This window comes from Vicia villosa, linkage group LG1 (genome assembly GCF_029867415.1).
Source record: "Vicia villosa cultivar HV-30 ecotype Madison, WI linkage group LG1, Vvil1.0, whole genome shotgun sequence".
NCBI classification, from domain to species: Eukaryota; Viridiplantae; Streptophyta; class Magnoliopsida; order Fabales; family Fabaceae; genus Vicia; species Vicia villosa.
The window spans coordinates 3,795,782-3,815,517 of record NC_081180.1 but is presented as its reverse complement, the minus strand read 5'-3'; the positions used below and the strand labels follow the sequence as shown (position 1 = coordinate 3,815,517).

The 19,736-nt window shown below is 41.7% G+C and overlaps 1 protein-coding gene across 1 annotated transcript; it reads left to right on the top strand.

Annotated features, from left to right (window-relative positions):
- The first annotated feature begins 166 nt into the window (after positions 1-166).
- On the top strand, positions 167-14,309 carry LOC131645267 (uncharacterized). Its single transcript, XM_058915940.1, has 5 exons — positions 167-397; positions 527-616; positions 800-1,832; positions 1,964-3,443; positions 3,695-14,309. The coding sequence occupies exons 1-5, from the start codon at positions 167-169 to the stop codon at positions 7,161-7,163; spliced, it is 6,303 nt and encodes a 2,100-aa protein (XP_058771923.1). The 3' UTR covers positions 7,164-14,309.
- The last annotated feature ends 5,427 nt before the right edge of the window (positions 14,310-19,736 follow it).

Genomic DNA, 19,736 nt, shown 5'->3' with positions numbered 1-19,736 from the left:
ACCTGAAAATTGACAAACATTTCATGCATATCATTCATATATCATACATGTCATATATTTGCAGGTTTTGCAGGTCTTATATCTTATGTCTCGTTGTTTTATTATCAGAAGGAGTTCTAAGACGGCTAATCACCCGTATCCGACTAGGAGCAATCAGAGAAGGCAGATGGAACAGATTCAGGAACAGATGGCTGAGATGAGAGCTCAATTGACAGAGCAGATGAACGCGCAGATGGCGCAGTTTATGGAAGCATTGACTAATGTGACCAAGGGGCAGGATGACTTGCGAGTTCTCGTCGAGAGCTCCAGAAGGAATGAGAATGGAGGACGTCGAGGGCTGTTTGACGATGTGTCTGGCAGGATTGACGATCACCATGATCCGAATGAGTTTGATCACGTGGGAGGGCACTATAATCCTTTCAATCAGCATCACGGGTTTCCACCTCAACCTCCGTCTCGTCTGTTGGGAAGGAGAGATAATCAGAACCGTGGTAATTTGGATTTCAATGTTGAAAACTTTGATCAGGTATCGAGGCATAGTGTTGAAGGTGCGCATGATGAGGTTGAAAGGTATCGTCTGATTGAAGAACGTCTCAGGGCGGTTGAAGGCAAAGGGGTGTTGGGCATGGATATCAATGACTTGGGGCTGGTTCCTGGTGTGAGGATTCCACCGAAATTCAAAGTTCCATCTTTTGACAAATACAATGGGGCGACTTGTCCCATGACTCATGTCAAAGCATACTATCGCAAGATGTCAGTTTATTCAGAGGATGAGGGTTTTCTAATGCATTTCTTCCAGGATAGCTTGGCTGGGGCTTCTTTGGAATGGTATGTTCAACTCGAGCGCACTCATATCCATTCTTGGAGAGATCTTGTGGAGGCTTTCATTAAGCATTATCAGTATAATGTTGACATGGCGCCGAATCGAACTCAACTTCAGAGTTTGGTTCAAGGTCCTAAAGATTCCTTCAAGGAGTATGCTCAGAAATGGCGTGAGTTAGCTGCGAGGGTTCAGCCGCCAATGACTGAACGTGAGATGATTGACATGTTTACCAGTACTTTGTCTGGACACTACTACTTGGCTTGTAGTGCTTCAGCAAACTTTTCTGAAATGGTGAGATATGGCGAGCGTGTTGAAATGGGCCTCAAGATGGGGAAAATTCAGTTGGGAGCTTCTTCTAACTCCACTGGTGGTAAGAAGCAAACTGAAGGTTATGCCAGAAGGAAAGAAGGCAATGCAGATGCCATATATGGAAGAAGAGGTTCAGGGAGAAATAATTCACAGGTTAATGCTGTCATGATCCCAGTACCACAACAACAACATCAGCAGGGACAGCGTTCCAGTAATGATCGCTATCCTCCCAGGACTAGGCCTCACAGAAAGATTGATCCGATTCCTATGACCTATGCTCAGGTGCTGCAACATTTGCTTAAGATTGAAAAGATTACTTTGAGAGATGCTCCGAATGCTCCGGACACACAATCTCCGAATTACAATGCGAATGCACGATGTGCTTTTCATTCAGGTGCTGCTGGGCATGATACCGAGAGGTGTATTGCGTTAAAGAACAAAGTCCAAGATTTGTTGGACCAAAAGATTATTCAGTTCATTCCTACACCCAATATTGTCAATAATCCGATGCCTGCTCACGGAGGTTCGGGTGTGAATGCCATTGAGAGTGAAGAGGTAAGGGTTGTATCTGAAGTGAGCTGTTTGAATTTTCCTCTTGTATCTGTGAAGCAACATCTGATTAATAGCGGTGTCTTCCCGGGCTGTGGTGTTGATTGTGAGAATTGCAAAAGTCAACCTGAAGGTTGTGCTGATTTGAAAGGTATGGTACAAAAGCTGATTGACGAGGGTCCTCTTCAGTTCTATCGAAGGTTGAGAGGTGCGAAGAGTAAGGATGGTGAAGTGTCTGTGATCTCAATTCCTTATGATCCAGTTGTTCCAATATGTATTCAGGTGCCTATTCAGATACTGTCAGTATCCCGTATGAGGAACAACCAGCGGCGTTGATGATTACGGTGCCAGGGCCTATTCCATATGAGAGTGAGAAGGCCATCCCTTGGCATTATGGTTCAGACGTATATTACTATGGCACGAAGGAAGAAGGCGAGCCATCTAAAGAGAAGTTTGTTGAGGCCTCAGTTGCAAACACTGATAACTTCGCCGGTACTGGTAGGATCACTCGCAGTGGTAGGGTGTTCTCCCCTCAGCTTGTTCAAAACAATGCAGATGCTTTGGCTAAGGCCAAAGGAAAACAAGTAGTGCCCGATGTCCAGAACTCTCCGATTCAGAGTGGGGCACCTGATAGTGCTGTGTCTTCCAAGGATGTGGAGGAATTATTGAGAATCATCAGGAAGTCTGATTACAAAGTTGTTGAGCAGTTGGGTCAGACCCAGTCAAAGATTTCCATCTTGCAACTGCTGATGTGTTCAGAAGGTCATAGAGATGCTCTCTTGAGAATCCTGAATGGTGCTTACGTCCCGCATGAAATATCTGTGAATCAGTTAGAGGCGGTGGCCAATAATATCTCCGCTGGGAACGGTTTGGGATTTACGGATTGTGATCTTCCTCCAGAAGGGAGAAACCATAACAAGGCTTTGCATATTTCGATTGAGTGTAAGGGGACGACTTTGTCCCGTGTTCTGGTTGATACTGGGTCTTCTTTGAACGTGCTTCCCAAATCGGCTCTAATGAGAATTGACTATGCCGGTGTGGAGTTAAGGCCTAGTGAGTTGGTAGTGCGCGCCTTTGATGGTTCAAGGAGGTCTGTTTTCGGAGAGGTAGATCTACCAATCCAGATTGGTCCTCAGATCTTTACTACAACCTTTTATGTGATGGATATTCAACCTGCTTACTGTTGTCTGTTGGGACGACCGTGGATTCACAAGGCTGGTGCTGTGACATCCACTCTTCATCAGAAGTTGAAGTATCCGATTGACGGTAAAGTAGTTACAGTTTGTGGTGAGGAAGATTATATCGTGAGTCACTTGTCCTCTTTCCGATATGTGGAGATCGAGGGTGAAATACATGAGACGCCTTTCCAAGCGTTTGAAGCTGTAAATGCTGTGAGAACTCCTCCTTATGAGATAACGAAGCCAGAAACGATTATGTCTTCTCTGAAAGACGCTCAGGTTGTTGTTGAGACTGGAAAGGTGGAAGGCTGGGGGCAAGTAATTGATGTGCGTCCCAAATTTGACAAGAATGGTCTTGGTTTCAGTCCTGGAAAGCGTATCGCATCGCCAAAGCCTAATATCCTTAGCCCGATCAAGTTTGTGAGTGGTGGTGTCATTCAAGATGGCCAGGTTAATGCCATTGTCAATGGCGAGGAGGTGGATAGTGACTGTGATTTTGATAGCTGGATTCGTCCAAGTATTCCTGGGGAGATGCCTCGCAACTGGACAATTGAAGATGTCATCCAAGTTACACAAGCTCAGGAGTAAATTCCTTGTTTTTACTTTTCTTATCATGCAATAATTCCTATGCTCTGCCCAAGGCGTAGTGAATCATTTGTAGGGCCATGCAGTTCGCATTTTCAAAGTTAATCATGAAATAAAAGGACGTTTTTGCATTCAAATGTTTTGCTCTTTGTCTTTCTTTTAACTTTTTCCTTTAAATGGCAATGTTTTTGCACACACTCGCACATAGCTTAATAAAAATAAAACTAAAATAAAAACATCAATCATGCAGATGTTCCACTACCACGGATTTCATTGGTAACAGTTCCGCTATTGCTTATTATGATTTTGACAATCCGATCTACCAAGCCGAGGAGGAAGCTTATGAAGATTGTGATCTCCCCGATGAGTTGGCCAGATTGTTGAAACAAGAAAAGAAAGCGATTCAGCCGCATCAAGAGGTAATCGAGATGGTAAATGTTGGTACTAAAGAGCAAGTTCGAGAAGTCAAGATAGGGGCTGCGCTTGAGAATAGTGTGAAGCAGAGGCTTATTACTATGTTGAAAGAGTATGCGGATATCTTTGCTTGGTCCTATGAGGATATGCCTGGTCTCGATACAGATATTGTGGTACATCGTCTACCTCTCAAGGAAGATAGTCCTCCTGTCAAACAGAAGCTTCGAAGGACTCGCCCAGATATGTCTGAGAAGATTAAGAAAGAGGTTGAGAAACAATTTGATGCTGGCTTTCTGCAAGTTGTGAATTACCCGCCATGGGTTGCGAATATTGTTCCTGTGCCTAAGAAGGACGGAAAGGTCAGGATGTGTGTGGACTACAGAGATCTTAATAGGGCGAGTCCAAAGGATGATTTTCCTCTTCCTCACATTGATGTGTTGGTAGATAATACTGCTCCTTTCAAAGTGTTTTCCTTCATGGATGGCTTCTCTGGGTACAATCAGATCAAGATGGCACCAGAAGACATGGAGAAAACAACGTTTATCACACCATGGGGAACTTTCTGCTATAAAGTCATGCCTTTTGGGTTGAAAAACGCAGGGGCAACGTATCAGCGTGCCATGGTGACTCTTTTTCACGACATGATTCACAAAGAGATTGAAGTGTATGTCGACGACATGATTGCAAAGTCTCACACTGAAGAAGAGCACTTGGTTCACTTGCAGAAATTGTTTGAAAGGCTTCGGGAATTCAGACTGAGGTTGAATCCGAACAAATGCACTTTCGGAGTGCGATCCGGAAAGTTGTTGGGCTTTGTTGTTAGTGGAAAAGGTATTGAGGTCGATCCTGCGAAAATAAAAGCTATACAAGAGATGCCTGAGCCGAGAACAGAAAAAGAGGTTCGTGGTTTCTTAGGGAGATTGAACTACATTGCTAGATTCATCTCTCATCTTACGGCCACTTGTGAACCAATATTCAAGTTGCTAAGAAAGGATCAGACGGCCAGGTGGAATAATGATTGTCAAAAAGCATTCGAAAAAGTGAAAGAGTATCTGCAGGAACCTCCGATACTAATGCCTCCAGTTCCAGGAAGACCTTTGATTATGTACCTCACAGTTCTTGAAAATTCAATGGGATGTGTGCTGGGTCAACATGACGAGTCTGGCCGAAAAGAGCATGCAATATACTACCTTAGCAAAAAGTTTACCGACTGTGAATCCCGATACTCACTGCTCGAGAAAACTTGCTGTGCTTTGGTGTGGGCTGCTCGCCGGCTGAGGCAGTATATGTTGGTTCACACCACTTTGTTGATTTCCAAGATGGATCCTATCAAGTATGTTTTTGAGAAGCCCGCTCTTTCCGGAAGAGTAGCCAGGTGGCAAATGATTTTGACTGAATATGATATCCAGTATACTACCCAGAAAGCCATCAAAGGTAGTGTGTTGGCGGATTATCTTGCGCACCAGCCGGTCGAAGATTATGAACCGATGAAGTTTGAATTCCCCGATGAGGATGTGTTGTACATCAGAGATTGTAACATTCCCGGACCGGAGGAAGGACCCGAACCAGGATCGCGATGGACGCTCGTGTTCGATGGTGCCTCTAATGCACTCGGGAATGGTGTTGGAGTTGTAATTACTTCTCCTTCAGGTTTTCATATTCCATTTACAGCTAGAATCTGTTTTGATTGCACTAATAATATGGCTGAGTATGAAGCCTGCATTTATGGTATCGAAGCTGCGATCGATTTGCGAATCAAATACTTGAAAGTTTATGGGGATTCCAATCTTGTCATTAGCCAGATCAATGGAGATTGGGAAACTCGCCATCAGAATCTGATTCCATACAGGGAGCATGTGATGAGACTCATTCCGTACTTTGATGAGATCACATTCGAGCATATTTCTAGAGAAGAGAACAATCTTGCTGATGCTCTCGCTACTTTGGCTTCCATGTTCAAAGTGAAATGGGCCAATGAAGCGCCTAACATCACCATCAACAGATTGGACGAACCAGCATTTTGCTTTGAGGCTGATGTTAAGTTGGATGGTAATCCCTGGTATCATGATATCAAAAAGTTCCTCGAAACTCAAGAGTATCCTCCCGAAGCGTCGGTGACTGATAAGAAGTTTCTGAGAAGGTTTGCAGCTAAGTTTTACCTCAACGGTGGTGTATTGTACAAGAGGCATCATGACGGTGTGTTGCTCCGATGTGTTGTGAAGGAAGAAGCTTCAAAAATCATAGGGGAAATGCACGAAGGCGAGTTTGGTACCCATTCAAGTGGGCATACAATGGCTAAGAAGATCTTGAGGGCTGGTTACTATTGGTCCACTATGGAAACTGATTGTCATAACCATGTCAGAATTTGTCACAAGTGCCAGATTTATGCTGACAAAGTCCACATGCCGCCTGTGCCTTTGAATGTTTTGACTTCTCCGTGGCCTTTTGCAATGTGGGGCATTGATATGATTGGAGAGATTAAGCCTACTGCTTCTAATGGACATCGCTTCATTTTGGTTGCCATCGATTACTTCACCAAGTGGGTTGAAGCCGCATCTTATGCGAATGTTACCAAACAAGTGATTACTCGCTTTATCAAACACAACATAATCTGTCGTTATGGGATTCCTGAGAAGATCATTACTGATAATGGATCGAATCTCAACAACAAGATGATGAAGGAGCTTTGTGAGTCCTTCAAGATTAAGCATCACAATTCTTCTCCGTATCGTCCAAAGATGAATGGCGTTGTTGAAGCGGCCAATAAAAACATTAAGAAGATTGTGCAGAAGATGGTAGTGACGTACCGAGATTGGCACGAGATGTTACCTTTCGCTTTGCATGGTTATCGTACCTCTGTGCGTACATCGACTGGGGCAACTCCTTTCTCACTGGTTTATGGTATGGAAGCAGTATTGCCAGTTGAAGTTGAGATCCCTTCCTTGAGGATTATGAAAGACGTCGAGCTTGACGAGTCAGAATGGGTACAAAATCGGATGGATCAGTTGAACCTCATTGATGAAAAACGCTTAGCGGCCATCGGACATGGTCAGGTGTACCAAAAGAAGATGAGGAAAGCTTTTGACAAGCGGGTGCGACCCCAAAGCTACAAGCCAGGTGATCTGGTACTCAAAAGAATCATTCTCCCTCAAGGCGATCCTCGAGGCAAGTGGACTCCGACGTATGAAGGCCCCTTTGTTGTGCAAAAAGTATTCTCTGGCGGCGCCATGATGCTTGCAACAATGGATGGCGAGAACTTTCCGCACCCTGTGAACGCAGATGTAGTCAAAAAATACTTCGCATAGACCTGATAAAAAAAAAAAGAAGAAAAGAAAAAAAGAAGAAAAGAAAAAAAAAGAGAAAAGAAAATGAATCAGGCAAAAGAATGAAAAAGAAACAAATATACCCGCTAAGTTGAAAACCCGAAAGGGCGGCTTAGGCAAAAAAGGGACAAAAGCGAACGACTACATCTCGCGTGCCACCATGGCAATCACTCTTCATACATGCTTAGGGCTCCCGACGGAGGGATAAGCAAGACTCCGTGTTCTTGAGTTTGCACCTGGCAGCTCAAATCCCTAAAGCATTTTCTAATTCCAATCGTCGTGTTTAGGGCTCCCGACCGAGGGATAAGCAAGACTCCGTGTTCTTGAGTTTGCACCGGGCAGCTCAAATCCCTAAAGCATGCACAACATCCACTCACTTTGTTTAGGGCTCCCGACCGAGGGATAAGCAAGACTCCGTGTTCTTGAGTTTTGCATCGCTGGCAACTCAAATCCCTAAAGGCGCTCACAAACCCCGTCGGGTCCACAAGTTTGGTGATGTCATATCAATCAGTTGTTAAATTGGGCAGTGATCAATCCTAATGAGTACGGTCTTCCAAAGCAAGGAGATGAGAGCGTCGGAGTTATAAAAGTGATAGCGGGATCGAAACCAATGGATATCCGTTTCACATTACCATTTCTCTTGTACTCAATAAATGTGTGGTTACCTCTTACTAGGAACTACTTCTGAAAAGTGTTCGCTCTTTTATGAGCATTCCTTTTGCAATTAATAAAGATCCTTTTTATCTTAAACAACTGTTTTCTTTTACCGTTTTGTTTGCATAAAACGTCCTAAGTTTGTGTTAAACTTTGCATATGAAAACTGCATTGCTTTTACAATACATGATTAGAAATGAAACCTTTGAATCTACTTCGAAGTTTTGTGTAACTGGGATGGCAGGCTAAGATACCATGCTATATCCTGGGGCATTTGCATTTGTTTGTCTCGCAGGTACATGATTGCAAGCGCTTCGTATCAGCATATCGGCGGACTTAATCATGAGAGATTCTCACTCCCCAGCCGAGTGTTTCTTAATGAAAGATTCTCATTCCCCAGCTGAGTACTTTCAGATGGGACTTTCCTTGCTCCAGGATTCTCATATCCTCAGTAAAGCACATCTTAATGCGATCTCTGTGCTCCAGAAGCCTTATTCCCGACGGAATGCTTTCTCCCCAGTTGAATCATGATGGAATGGTGTCTGATTCCCCAGCTAGCTCTTAATGAGGTTCCTTGCCCGAGTTCCTCGTTCTCCCCAGTAGAGCGTTTTCTCTCCCCAACAGATTGACCTGTTCTCCCCAGGAGAGTCATCTTGTTCCCCAGAGGAGTTGTCTTAACAAAAGGTTCTTATGCTAAGTCCTTATCCCCAACGGATTCCTCATCTCATCAGTGGATCTTTGTGCAGAAGTATTCATCTTCCCCACCGAGTCTTTCCTCAGCAGAGATTCGCATGCATCCTCAGCAGAATCTGTTTCCTTCAAGGATTTTCCCAGCGGAATGCATCATACGCAAGCTAGTTGGTCACTCCCCATCAGAGTTGTCTTCATGACTTGCTCTTATCTCCGTATCCCCAGAATGTCGAGAATTTGCTTCTCCAATGAAGTTTCTAGGGTATTACCCAAGCAGATAAGTGGGATGTTCATATCCCCAAGCAGGATTTATTTCCCCATACAGAGCTCGCATCCAGATTTGATCGTCTCCAGCAGATTTCTGATCCATCTTTGCCAGCTCGCAGTCGTGACCCTTGATCACTCATCTTGTCCTCCCCGCAGAGTTCTATACTCTCTCCAGGACTTCTTCAGCAATTCAGTGCTCATCTGTTGCCTCCCTAAGCAACGTTCGGATCATGCATCATTTGCATAGCATTCTCAAAAGCGTGTAGCGTCTTCCTTCTCGGGAGCGTTATTCTATAAACATTCATACATGCATCATGCATAAATCATATCATATCTGTTTCTTTCTGCAGGAAAGTTATCCAGATTCAAATGCTCCCTAGAGAGCAATATTCGCCTAGTCATTACAGGCGCTTATCCTGATGTTTTGAATCAGAAGAGGATTGTTCTACTTATTTTCTGGCATAGCTCAGATCAGTTCAAAGACATCCCTATTCCCGATGCCCCCAGATCGGTGGAAGATATTTGTTCCTATCCTGATATCCAGCTCAGTTGAAGGAACCGCCTCCGGATCTCTATAGATCTTCCGAAGGAGCAAGCCCTCTGATACATCAGATCAGTTGGAAATATCTACTCCCTGACGATTTAGTTCGTTCAGAAGAAGAAACTCGCCTGCCCAGTCCTGATGCCTAACCATCAGTTGAAGACGTTTTCTTTACCCGGCGTACACAGTTCGGAAGAGATATCTGTTCCTATCCTAATATTCAGATTCAGATTAGTTGAAGGAACCGCCTCCGGATCTCCCAAGATCTTACGAAGGAGCAAGCCACTGATATCATCAGATCAGATGGAGATGTCTGCCTGATCGACTTTGTCTTTCAGATGAAGATTGTCCTACTTATTTTCTAGCATCATGTCTAGATCAGTTTAAAGGCATTCTTTCCCCGGCGTACACAGTTCGGAAGAGATATTGTTCCTATCCTGATTTCCAGTTCAGTCGAAGGAACCGCCTCCGGATCCCCGTGGTCTTACTAAGGAGCTAGCCGCTAATTCTCAGATTAGTAGGAATATCTACCTGATGATTTAATTGCATCAGAAGAGATGTCTGCCCAGATTCCCAGATCATGATTCCCAGATCAGAGATACTTATTACCCGTTGATATTCAGATCAACCGATGTATCTCCTTCGATTCCCAGATCGACTTAAGACATCTATCCCGATGCATGTTCGGAGACATCTGCTACGCCTGATATTCAGATCAGTCGAGATGTTCCTTCTCTTGATGCCCAAATCATTTGAAGTGTTTCCCCTGCCTGTGGGTGCCCGTTCCTCCTTTTTCACAAGTTGGAGCATATTTATTATCCGGATCAATCGAAGTTTTTTCTCCCTGCCTGCGGGGTGGTACATTCCTTCTTATTACAAGACGGAATCTTCTATTGATCAAGAGTGCAAATTTTCGAGTTCATTCTGGTATTCAATCTCCTTCCACCTCAACGGTTCGAAACCTTCGTTTCTCACTCGTCAGGTTCAAGAAGTTTGAATAGGGGCAGCTGTTGCACCCCAAAATTTGCCCTCTTTATTTGAGCTATAAGTTAATAATGACGTTTATTTCGTCATTCAAAAATTGAAGAAATAATAAAGAGTTTTCATGGGTTTAAGAAGATACGGTGTGAAAAATGGTTTAAACAGTGCAAATACGAGAAAATTCACAAGTCCCATTTGGAAGGTGATATGAGCTAAGTTCCTGCGTAATCTCGACTATTTCGACGATATCTACAACTTTCGTGTTCGGCTCGGAAGCCAATTTTTTGAGGAAGGTTGTCAGATTTGCAAATTACTTGAGGTTTTGCAGTGAAAAACGGTGCTGAATGTAGGGTTTTCGGACAATAAAAAATTCATATCTCACAATCCGCTCGTCGGATTTTCTTGAAAATTTAACTGGAGCTCCGTACTATCATTACCAAGATTTTATATGTTCGGACCGAAGACCAATTATGCACCAAAAATTCCCAGCATTTTGAAGAACGCCTTGATTTTTCAGTGAAAAGTGTGCTTTCGGGTATGTCGCGCCGAGTTCGAAAATTCATAACTTTTTCGATTTTTATCGTATGAAGTCCATTCCGGCGGCATTCACTCGGAAATTTCGTTATCTTCGATTCTTCGTCACACGTGCTAAGTCAGATTTCGAGCCGAAGTTTGAGTTTTATCACGTTCTTTGAGCGGTACGCACAAAAATTCTGCACAGTCGCACCAGATGAACCGATTTTTCTCGTCATTCAAACGCGCATAATTTTCTCACCGTTTGTCGGATTGAGACGATTCTCGCGGCTACGAGTCACAAATTTGGTCACCTTCGCAGTGATGTTCGTTTTATTTCCGAATTTCGCACCGATTCACGTTTCCCCGAAAACGAGCAAAAAAGAGATACGTCGGGGGCATTTTTGACATTTCACCTCTTACCCTATATAAGTCATTTTCCCTCCTTTTCTTTCATAATTCCACTTTTACCAAAAATCACACAAACAAAAACCAATTCTCACTCACTTCTCTCTAAGATCAAAATACCAAAAAAATATAGAAAAAAGGGAAGAACACTATGAACTTCATAGAATTCCTCAAGAACACGTAAAGAAAAAGTTTCAGATCTCTTTCTGAACTCTCTTTTTCCGATCGCACATCACTTGTCTCCACACGGTGACCGCGGCACATCCCTCCGGCGATTGTCTTCCGACACGACTTCCCCCTCCGGTGCGAATTCACTTTCCGGTGCAGCAAGCTTCCGACGCGGCATCTTCCACTTCGTACTTCCGATCACTTTCTCGTCATTTCGATTACGGTAATTCAATTCTTGGAACTTTGACCTCGCTTTAGAACTTTGATCTTGCTTTTGAAGTAATGTAGTTGTGTCGTGGATAATGCTTAATACTCATTGCTATTAGTAATTAGAAAAGTGAATTTGAATTACTTGCTGTTCATTTTGTGATGGTGCGGAAAGTTGATAGGAGTCATAGTTTGTACGTGAATTGTATCACTTGAATGGATGAGCATTCATGAGTTGATTGTTTGTTCACAAATAAGCATGCTAGGTGCTTGTATTAATGCTTGTATGAACTGTCGGCATTGCAAATTGATCATTACTAATTGATTGATGCTTATTGTCATGTGTTGATGACGTTGTTTCAATTTGTTGAACAATTGAGTGGAGGTGGAGATTGAAATTGAATTTTTGTATTACTAATTGTTAGATATTGATGAGAATTAGATGATGATTTTGTTGTTGATTGGTAATGATAATAATTGTTGTTGTGTTTAGTTGATGATAATTCGAATTGATGAGATGATCTTGACCTGAGTACATGAGTTCAGTTGATGATTAGGTTGTTTTGATGATAGTTCATGAATGTTAATGCTCTTACTCCACTTGCTGGTTTGTTTGGTAAGCATGAATATTTTTTATATGAGATTTGTGAAGATAAATGTTGGCTGATGTGGTTGTAATTTGTTGATGAAGCACTTGTTGATAATTGATTAATTTTGTTGTCCAAATTGCGTGGTGATGTTGAGTGGTATGTGGAGTTGGATGGTTGAACCAAGTTGCTGTCATTTCTTGTAGATTATTTGAAATATGATAAACATTGGTTATGTCAGCTTCATGAGACAATATGCTAACTTGTTCATTTTTTTCAATTTGTGCTAAAAATGTGTTTTAGTCATAACTCTCTAACCGTATGGAGTTTTCTGGATTTTTTTTAATGAAAACCGATTTTCTCGAACATTCCAAAGCTCTCCACGCGTACGGTTTCTCGATTCGGACAAAATTCGGTCCAGTTTCGGGTGGTCTGCCCTGTTACGGGTTTGTGATATTTTACCGAAATTTTGGCCAAACCGATTCGATTTTCATGTTTTCATTTGTTTGATGGTGTCATGTTATTGAATGTGTGTTGTTCTTAATGATGGATGTATTGATATCGTGATTTCGAATAGTTGACTCAAGAAGAAACTTGATCCTAAGCATGGTGTCATTTGTTAAGAGTTTGATGCTACTTGAAAAGAACATGTCTCATGCTAAAATCAACTTGCGGATTGTGTGATGTTTTGCGCTAGACATTGTACATAGATGCTGGAATTTTGGTGTTGTTTTAGTGATTGATAATGTGAATTGTATTGCTCATTTGGTGGACATTTGATGCTGGAAATTTCTATGTTGGTTGGTGGTATTGTTGACATGTAATTTGAGAGAACGGTGAATTTCAATTGTGTTGAAATGCTGAAAATTAATCGGTACCATGCTTATGTGAATGTTGTGCATTTGTCCTGAATGTTAGTAACACTTGATGCTTAATTGTGGAGAACTTTATTTGTTAAGGATTTGATACTTTGTGCTTACTTGAAACTATGCTTGATTCTAATTTCCAACATGTCAATTATATGCTATCTTGTGCAAAGTACCATGAACCATTTTCTTGTGTTTAGATGTGTTTCTAAGTAACTTTTTGGGACTGTTTTAGAGCATCTCAATGCAGAATTTTTGGTTGTGTAGTTGTTGGTGCACTTCATCATTTTGTTGACTCATGGGAATGTAGAAACTAAAAGAAATTGTTGTGCATTTGGCTTATGATTTAGTCATGGATACAAAATGAGAATAGAGCTTGTTTGATTGATTAAGTGATGTTGTTGAGTGCTGATTTTTTCTGTTATGACATGAATGCTATCCTCTTTTTCCCTCATTTTTGCAAATAGACGCGGTACGTCGGCTTTGATTGAAAATGTTACAACTTTAGAACCGCTTATCATTTTTAAGCATGTGATTAGTGTTTCTTGAGTGGAATATGATTTTCGGAACTGTTAGAACAGTTTATTTTCGGTTTCGGCCGACTTTTTCCACCAATTCCGCTTCTGCCCCGTCTTGAAAGTCGCGCTTCCAGGCCGATTTTGTAAATTCTAATTGCATATTTGACTTCTTTAGCATGTTTTAACCTTGCAATAAAATTTTGGCTTAATTCTGACGAGTTTAGTTTTCACTGTTTTTACCCGGTTTCGCCGTTTCGGTGTACCGTTGTGCATGTAAATACTTGTGTTGGCTTCCGTAGTTTTAGTGTACATATTTGATTTGCTTTTGAATGCTATCCCACGTTTCTTCTTGTTTGCTTTTGTTATGTTTTCACTTTCTATTCCGTTATCCGTTTCCGGTTCAGCTTATAATTCAATAACGCAATTCCGATTGCGGTGCTTTGTTATCTCTAACGTGTGTGCTAGTATGCAAGGCAACATGGAGGCTCTGGTCGATGCCCGCTCTCGTGTTCCGCTTTATTTGCGGGACACGACATTTATCCTCTCTCTGATTCGCGTTTCTACACGCATCCTTTATCATTATACTTGCTTGTCCGGATTTCTGTTTCCCTTGCAGGTGTATGGTATTCGTTGTGCCCGATGCACACGTTGGCGCGTGATTTACTTTCATCGCGCCGACTCTTGATTGCTTATGCGGATTCTAATCGGAGTGCTGACATGTTTGCTGTTGCTTTTGCTAGCTCGCTCGCGGGATCCTAGTTTACTCGCTCTCTTCGCTTTAGTTTACGGATCATCATCCGTTTGGTATTGATTTCGTTTCATTTTATTTCTCTCGCACTTTATCGCTTTCCCGCATCATCCAATAACATGAGAAGTAGGACTTAGACATGCATCTGGCCAAGTCCTCGAAAGAGGCTCTGTTTTTGTTGGTGTGTTTATATTTGTGCTTTGCGGCAGGGAGTCACGGTGTAATAAGTCCTATATGGCACTCCGTTAAGTCCTCATGGAAGGCATGCGGTCAAGGGTTCGTAATCAACCCCCGCCTAGTCTCATCGAGTCTGTTTGGTAGGCGCACGCCTCGCGTTGTTTGCTTCCGAACGTGCAAAAGATCTTGTTATCGAGTATGTCAGGTAAAGGGTTCATGCAATCGGACCCCCGTCTTTCCTATAGCTCGCGTCGCTCGACGTTGATGCTCGGTGTACGCACGCACCGTTTTCCTTTACGATCCGTGACGGCTTGGTTGCTGAGAGGGGTCCGCCCTCTTGTCTATGGCCCGATCATTTTCGCGAGGTCTAATGCTTGGTTGACTTGGGTTGAGCTGCTCCCCTTGGCTATGGCGGGACCGCTTTTCTACCATTCGGTCAGTACCGTTGGTTTTGTTTGCTTTACGAGCGGATGCTCGTTTGTGTGATATTATTGTTTGCTTCCCTTTTCCCTCGTAGGTTGATTAGTTTAGTTTAGACTGATACCCTTTGTATGATAACATTAGGTAGCAAGCTTTCCCCCTTAGCTTAGGTCTTCCTCATGCATTCTTTAAAACACAAACCACACTCTTTGATTTTCTTTTCTTAAGAACTTGTTATTTCCGCTCCATTCCCAAGCGTAAGCCTCCAAAGGTCGAGCAGCGGAGTGTGAATGTAACTCGTTCACCTAAAAAACACAAAACAAACAAAATTAGTTAGCCGAGCTACGGTAGCTCTGATTCTGCAAAACAGATACGTAGGCAGCGGGGTAGGGCCCGTGCGAGCATAATCCTTTCTTTTCCCTACATTCTGCATTCATTTTAGTCCAGATTAGCATAGAGTTGTTACACACCCATAGATTTAGACACTTGCGTGGATACCATCGAGTACGATGGGCGCGAGGGGTGCTAATACCTTCCCCTCGCGTAACCGACTCCCTTACCCTTTTTCTCTGGTCGTGAGACCGTTGTTTTGTTTTGTGGTTTGCTGGCATTCCCTTCCTTTTCAGGATAAATATGTTAGTGGCGACTCTGTTAATTTTCGCGGTAGCGACACCATCCCTAATTCACGGGGCTGACACGGCTCGTGTTAGCAAGTGTGAGATCTAGAAATTTTGAGCATGTTTCTCATCGTGACAGGCGTGTAGTATTTTGATCATAACTAGAGCTTCGTAACTCGGAATGACGCGGTTCTGGTGGCAAAATTTCGCTAACGAAAAGGGCTACAACTTTCATGAAGAACACAAATCCAAATTCTGAAATTAAGGACCAACACGGACCGTGTTACCTAACACGGCCACCCGTGCAGCAGTGCTGAGTGTGATTTTGAAAAATTAAATTCAGGAGGCCAACACGGCCACCCGTGTTGCCTGACACGGCCAGTGTTGGCTAAAACGCTGATTTTGCTGATTTTTGTGATTTTTTATTAAGTGTTGACCCAAGGGGCATTTTGGGTACTTCCAACCAACATAAGTGAGTCTGCACTATTTAGAAGAGTTTTAACGATGAATTAAAGGACTTTTTGGCGAGGAGAAGACACAGTTGAAGATTGGAGAAAACAAGGGTTTGGGAGAGAAGAATGTTTTCATGAACGGAAGCGATTGAAGATCAACTTTCATCTCAATTCTTGTAATGTCTCTATTTTATATTTTGTTTTCTTTGAACAATATGAGTAACTAAACCCTAATGCTAGGGGGTGTCCCTGATTTGATTCTGTAATGATTTTGAATTCTTGAGTTCATCAATAGATTTGTTTTCTTATTTAATTTAATTGTACAAGGTTTTTATGCTTTCTTTGTCGGACCAACAAGATTGATTTACGGTTAACAACCAGCTGGACAGCGGTTGTTAAGGTTTTTGTACGATTAAACTATAGTAGATATCACCTAGGACTAGGGATACCCTATAGTTACCAGTTAACTCTTGATAACATAAAGGCTTGATTTCATCATAATTCTCTAAGGACTTAGGAGTTAGGATGAATGTTCAAAGGTTTTCCCACTAAGGACTTAGGGGAAAATAATCTAAAGGGCGGTAATTAAAGGTTATGAACTTGTTGAAGAGATCTAAATCCAAGGTTATTACAGGAACAATCACACACTATACCCCTAGCATAATACTCATATTTGTCAAAAAGCCAATTTACTTTTCTGTTTATTTTCATTATTGTTTAGTGACAATTTGCAAACAAAACCCCAACATTAGTTTTTGTTTAACTGAACTATAATTTGAACTCATTATTCCTGCGTAGTCCTTGAGATCGACATTCGGGGAATTTCCCTATTATTCCTACAGAGGCAAAATAGTACACTTGCTATTTTACCGATCAAGTTTTTGGCGCCGTTGCCGGGGACTGCCAAAATATAGAGTTTTAATTTTTGTTCAATTGAAATTTTGTTGCTCGTCAACTAAAATTTTGTTTTCAGTTTTTGTTTATTTGAATTTGATTTTATAATAAATAAAAAAGAAAAAAAACTCAGATTATTTTTGCTTCATGAATTCTTCTATACTTTGCTACTAACAAATTGTATGAGTTTTGTAGCTATGTATTGTTTTGATACATTGCCACCTGTATCTCTTGCATGTTGGTCGCCTGATTTAGGAGTCACCTTGGAAGAGGCGACTAAATTTTTTAAAGCATATAAGAGAGAGGTAAGAATCCTTATGAATGAATGTAAGGAAGCTAACTTTTATCCAGATAGGTTTATTTGGAGAAAGTTAGAGTTGGAAAAAGAATATGTGGAACCAGAAGAAAAATGCATAATATCAGATGAAGAGGATGCAGTAAGAATAGAAGAATTTGAGGTAAAAAAGAAATATGGGGAAGAAGAAATAAGGAAACTTGAAGATGATCGAGTTTGGGATAAAACCACAAATTTAACAATTTGTGAAGATGTGGTCACCCAACAAGAAAATCTTCAACAAGAGAGTATCCCCAAAAACTATTTTTACAACAAGGCAGATGAAAGACAAGAAATTGACAGAGTACTGGAAGACATTTATGCCTTGTTCAATAAAATCAAGCTAAAATGGATTTGGCAACAACATCATCAGTACTTTAAGTTCATGGGAATGCTACCAAACAAAAGAAAGAAAAAAGATGATGTGTACTTTGTATCATATATGCCACCCTAACAAGAGAAATTGACCGTCGAGCCATGCGACGTTAAACGAAGCGCTTAGTGGGAGGCAACCCGTGCTTTTAATAACTTAGTTTTCTTTTTGCGTTTGTTTTTTTTTCCAGGAAATAAAAAGGGGGCCTTTCTGGTGAATGCTAGGAAGCTGCAGTTAGAGTTGCACTACCCTCTGTGAGTCACCCCTCTTGGGCTTGTTCTGAAACATTGGGGCCAATGTTTAGTTCAAGTTTGGGGGAGGATTTACTCTTGCATTTTTCTTTTTATGTTTTCGTTATGATGTGTAAAACCAAACATTGAGTTCTTCCCAAATTTTGACTGAAATTTTAATTTTTGTTGAAGAGTTTTGATCTTAAAGAGCGATTGGGAATAGTATATAGAGATGAAGGGAGGATTGTTTGAGGACAGGAAGTTCGGAATAATGTGACAAGAAGAGGTTTGTTTAAACACCCTTGGTTCCCTAAAAGAAATACGAGTCTAACGTGTAGATTTGCACCATAGTACTTGTCTCCTGAGAAGTAATCCTCAAGTAGTTTATTGATACAGTCTGGCATAATTCAGATTCACATGCATGATGACTGGTTGAGAAAAAAAAATTGATAAAGTTGGCACCAGATGATGAAAAGGCGGTAAAAGGAAACCGGCTCGCTAAGTTGGGTAACCCTCACCCGGTTATTCAGCCCAAAGGAGGTTGATCCCCAAACGTCGTCCAAAAAGGAAAACATATAACTGCAAAGTTTGAAAATTTCATCGGTAATTAAAAGTAGCAAATGTTGCTCGTTTGGTGCCATAAAAAGAAAATAAAAAGCCTTGATTCGTCTTATGCATGTGATGATCATTATAAGAAATGCAGTGCCTTAATGTGATTGTCCGAATGAAAGAGGAGGAAAATCGAAAAGAGACTTAAGTGCAAAGCATAGTTGGAGAGGTATCTGAAAGGGGAGCTTAAGGTTTAATGTTCTAGCGGAAACTCGTCGCGTCATGTGAATACCGGACCAACTGTTTCTTGATCAATACAAACGGATATCTCACGTATGAACACCGGTGTGCCTGGAAGGTCATTTGCTCTTGTAATTGTCGCTTGAGGTCAAGCAACAATTTAAGTTTGGGGGAGTTTGATCAGTGGTTTCTACACGTTTATTTACCGTTGATTTTAGTCATCTTTGCTTTATATTGTCAAGTGTTTTACTTCATTATTCTACATTTTATGCTTTGGTTGTGTATTTTACTATTTGTAGGCTCCAAGGAATAAATCGAGACAAATCAATGCGAAAAAGTACAAAAAAGGGAGTTTCGAAGGAAGTGAAAAATCAAGCTACATTAGGTCTGACACGACCACCTATGTCACCTGAAACTGGCAGTGTTAGGAGGAAGCGTGGCCAAGAAAATGCAAAAGAGATGAAATTCACGGGGCTGACACGGCTCGTGTTAGCAAGTGTGAGATCTAGAAATTTTGAGCATGTTTCTCATCGTAACAGGCGTGTAGTATTTTGATCATAACTAGAGCTTCGTAACTCGGAATGACGCGGTTCCGGTGGCAAAATTTCGCTAACGAAAAGGGCTACAACTTTCATGAAGAACACAAATCCAAATTCTGAAATTAAGGACCAACACGGCCCGTGTTACCTAACACGGCCACCCGTGTCAGCAGTGCTGAGTGTGATTTTGAAAAATTAAGTTCAGGAGGCCAACACGGCCACCCGTGTTGCCTGACACGGCCAGTGTTGGCTAAAACACTGATTTTGCTGATTTTTGTGATTTTTTATTAAGTGTTGACCCAAGGGGCATTTTGGGTACTTCCAACCAACATAAGTGAGTCTGCACTATTTAGAAGAGTTTTAACGATGAATTAGAGGACTTTTTGGCGAGGAGAAGACACAGTTGAAGATTGGAGAAAACAAGGGTTTGGGAGAGAAGAATGTTTTCATGAACGGAAGCGATTGAATATCAACTTTCATCTCAATTCTTGTAATGTCTCTATTTTATATTTTGTTTTCTTTGAACAATATGAGTAACTAAACCTTAATGCTAGGGGGTGTCCCTGATTTGATTCTATAATG

What these genes read in the sequence shown, in the direction of transcription:
- LOC131645267 (XM_058915940.1), top strand. Translation starts at nt 167, where the DNA reads ATGGAACAGATTCAGGAACAGATGGCTGAGATGAGAGCTCAATTGACA. An exon ending in AGGTTGTGCTGATTTGAAAG is followed by an intron (nt 1,833 to 1,963) that starts GTATGGTACAAA and finishes ATATGTATTCAG; the next exon opens with GTGCCTATTCAGATACTGTC. An exon ending in CAAGTTACACAAGCTCAGGA is followed by an intron (nt 3,444 to 3,694) that starts GTAAATTCCTTG and finishes TCAATCATGCAG; the next exon opens with ATGTTCCACTACCACGGATT.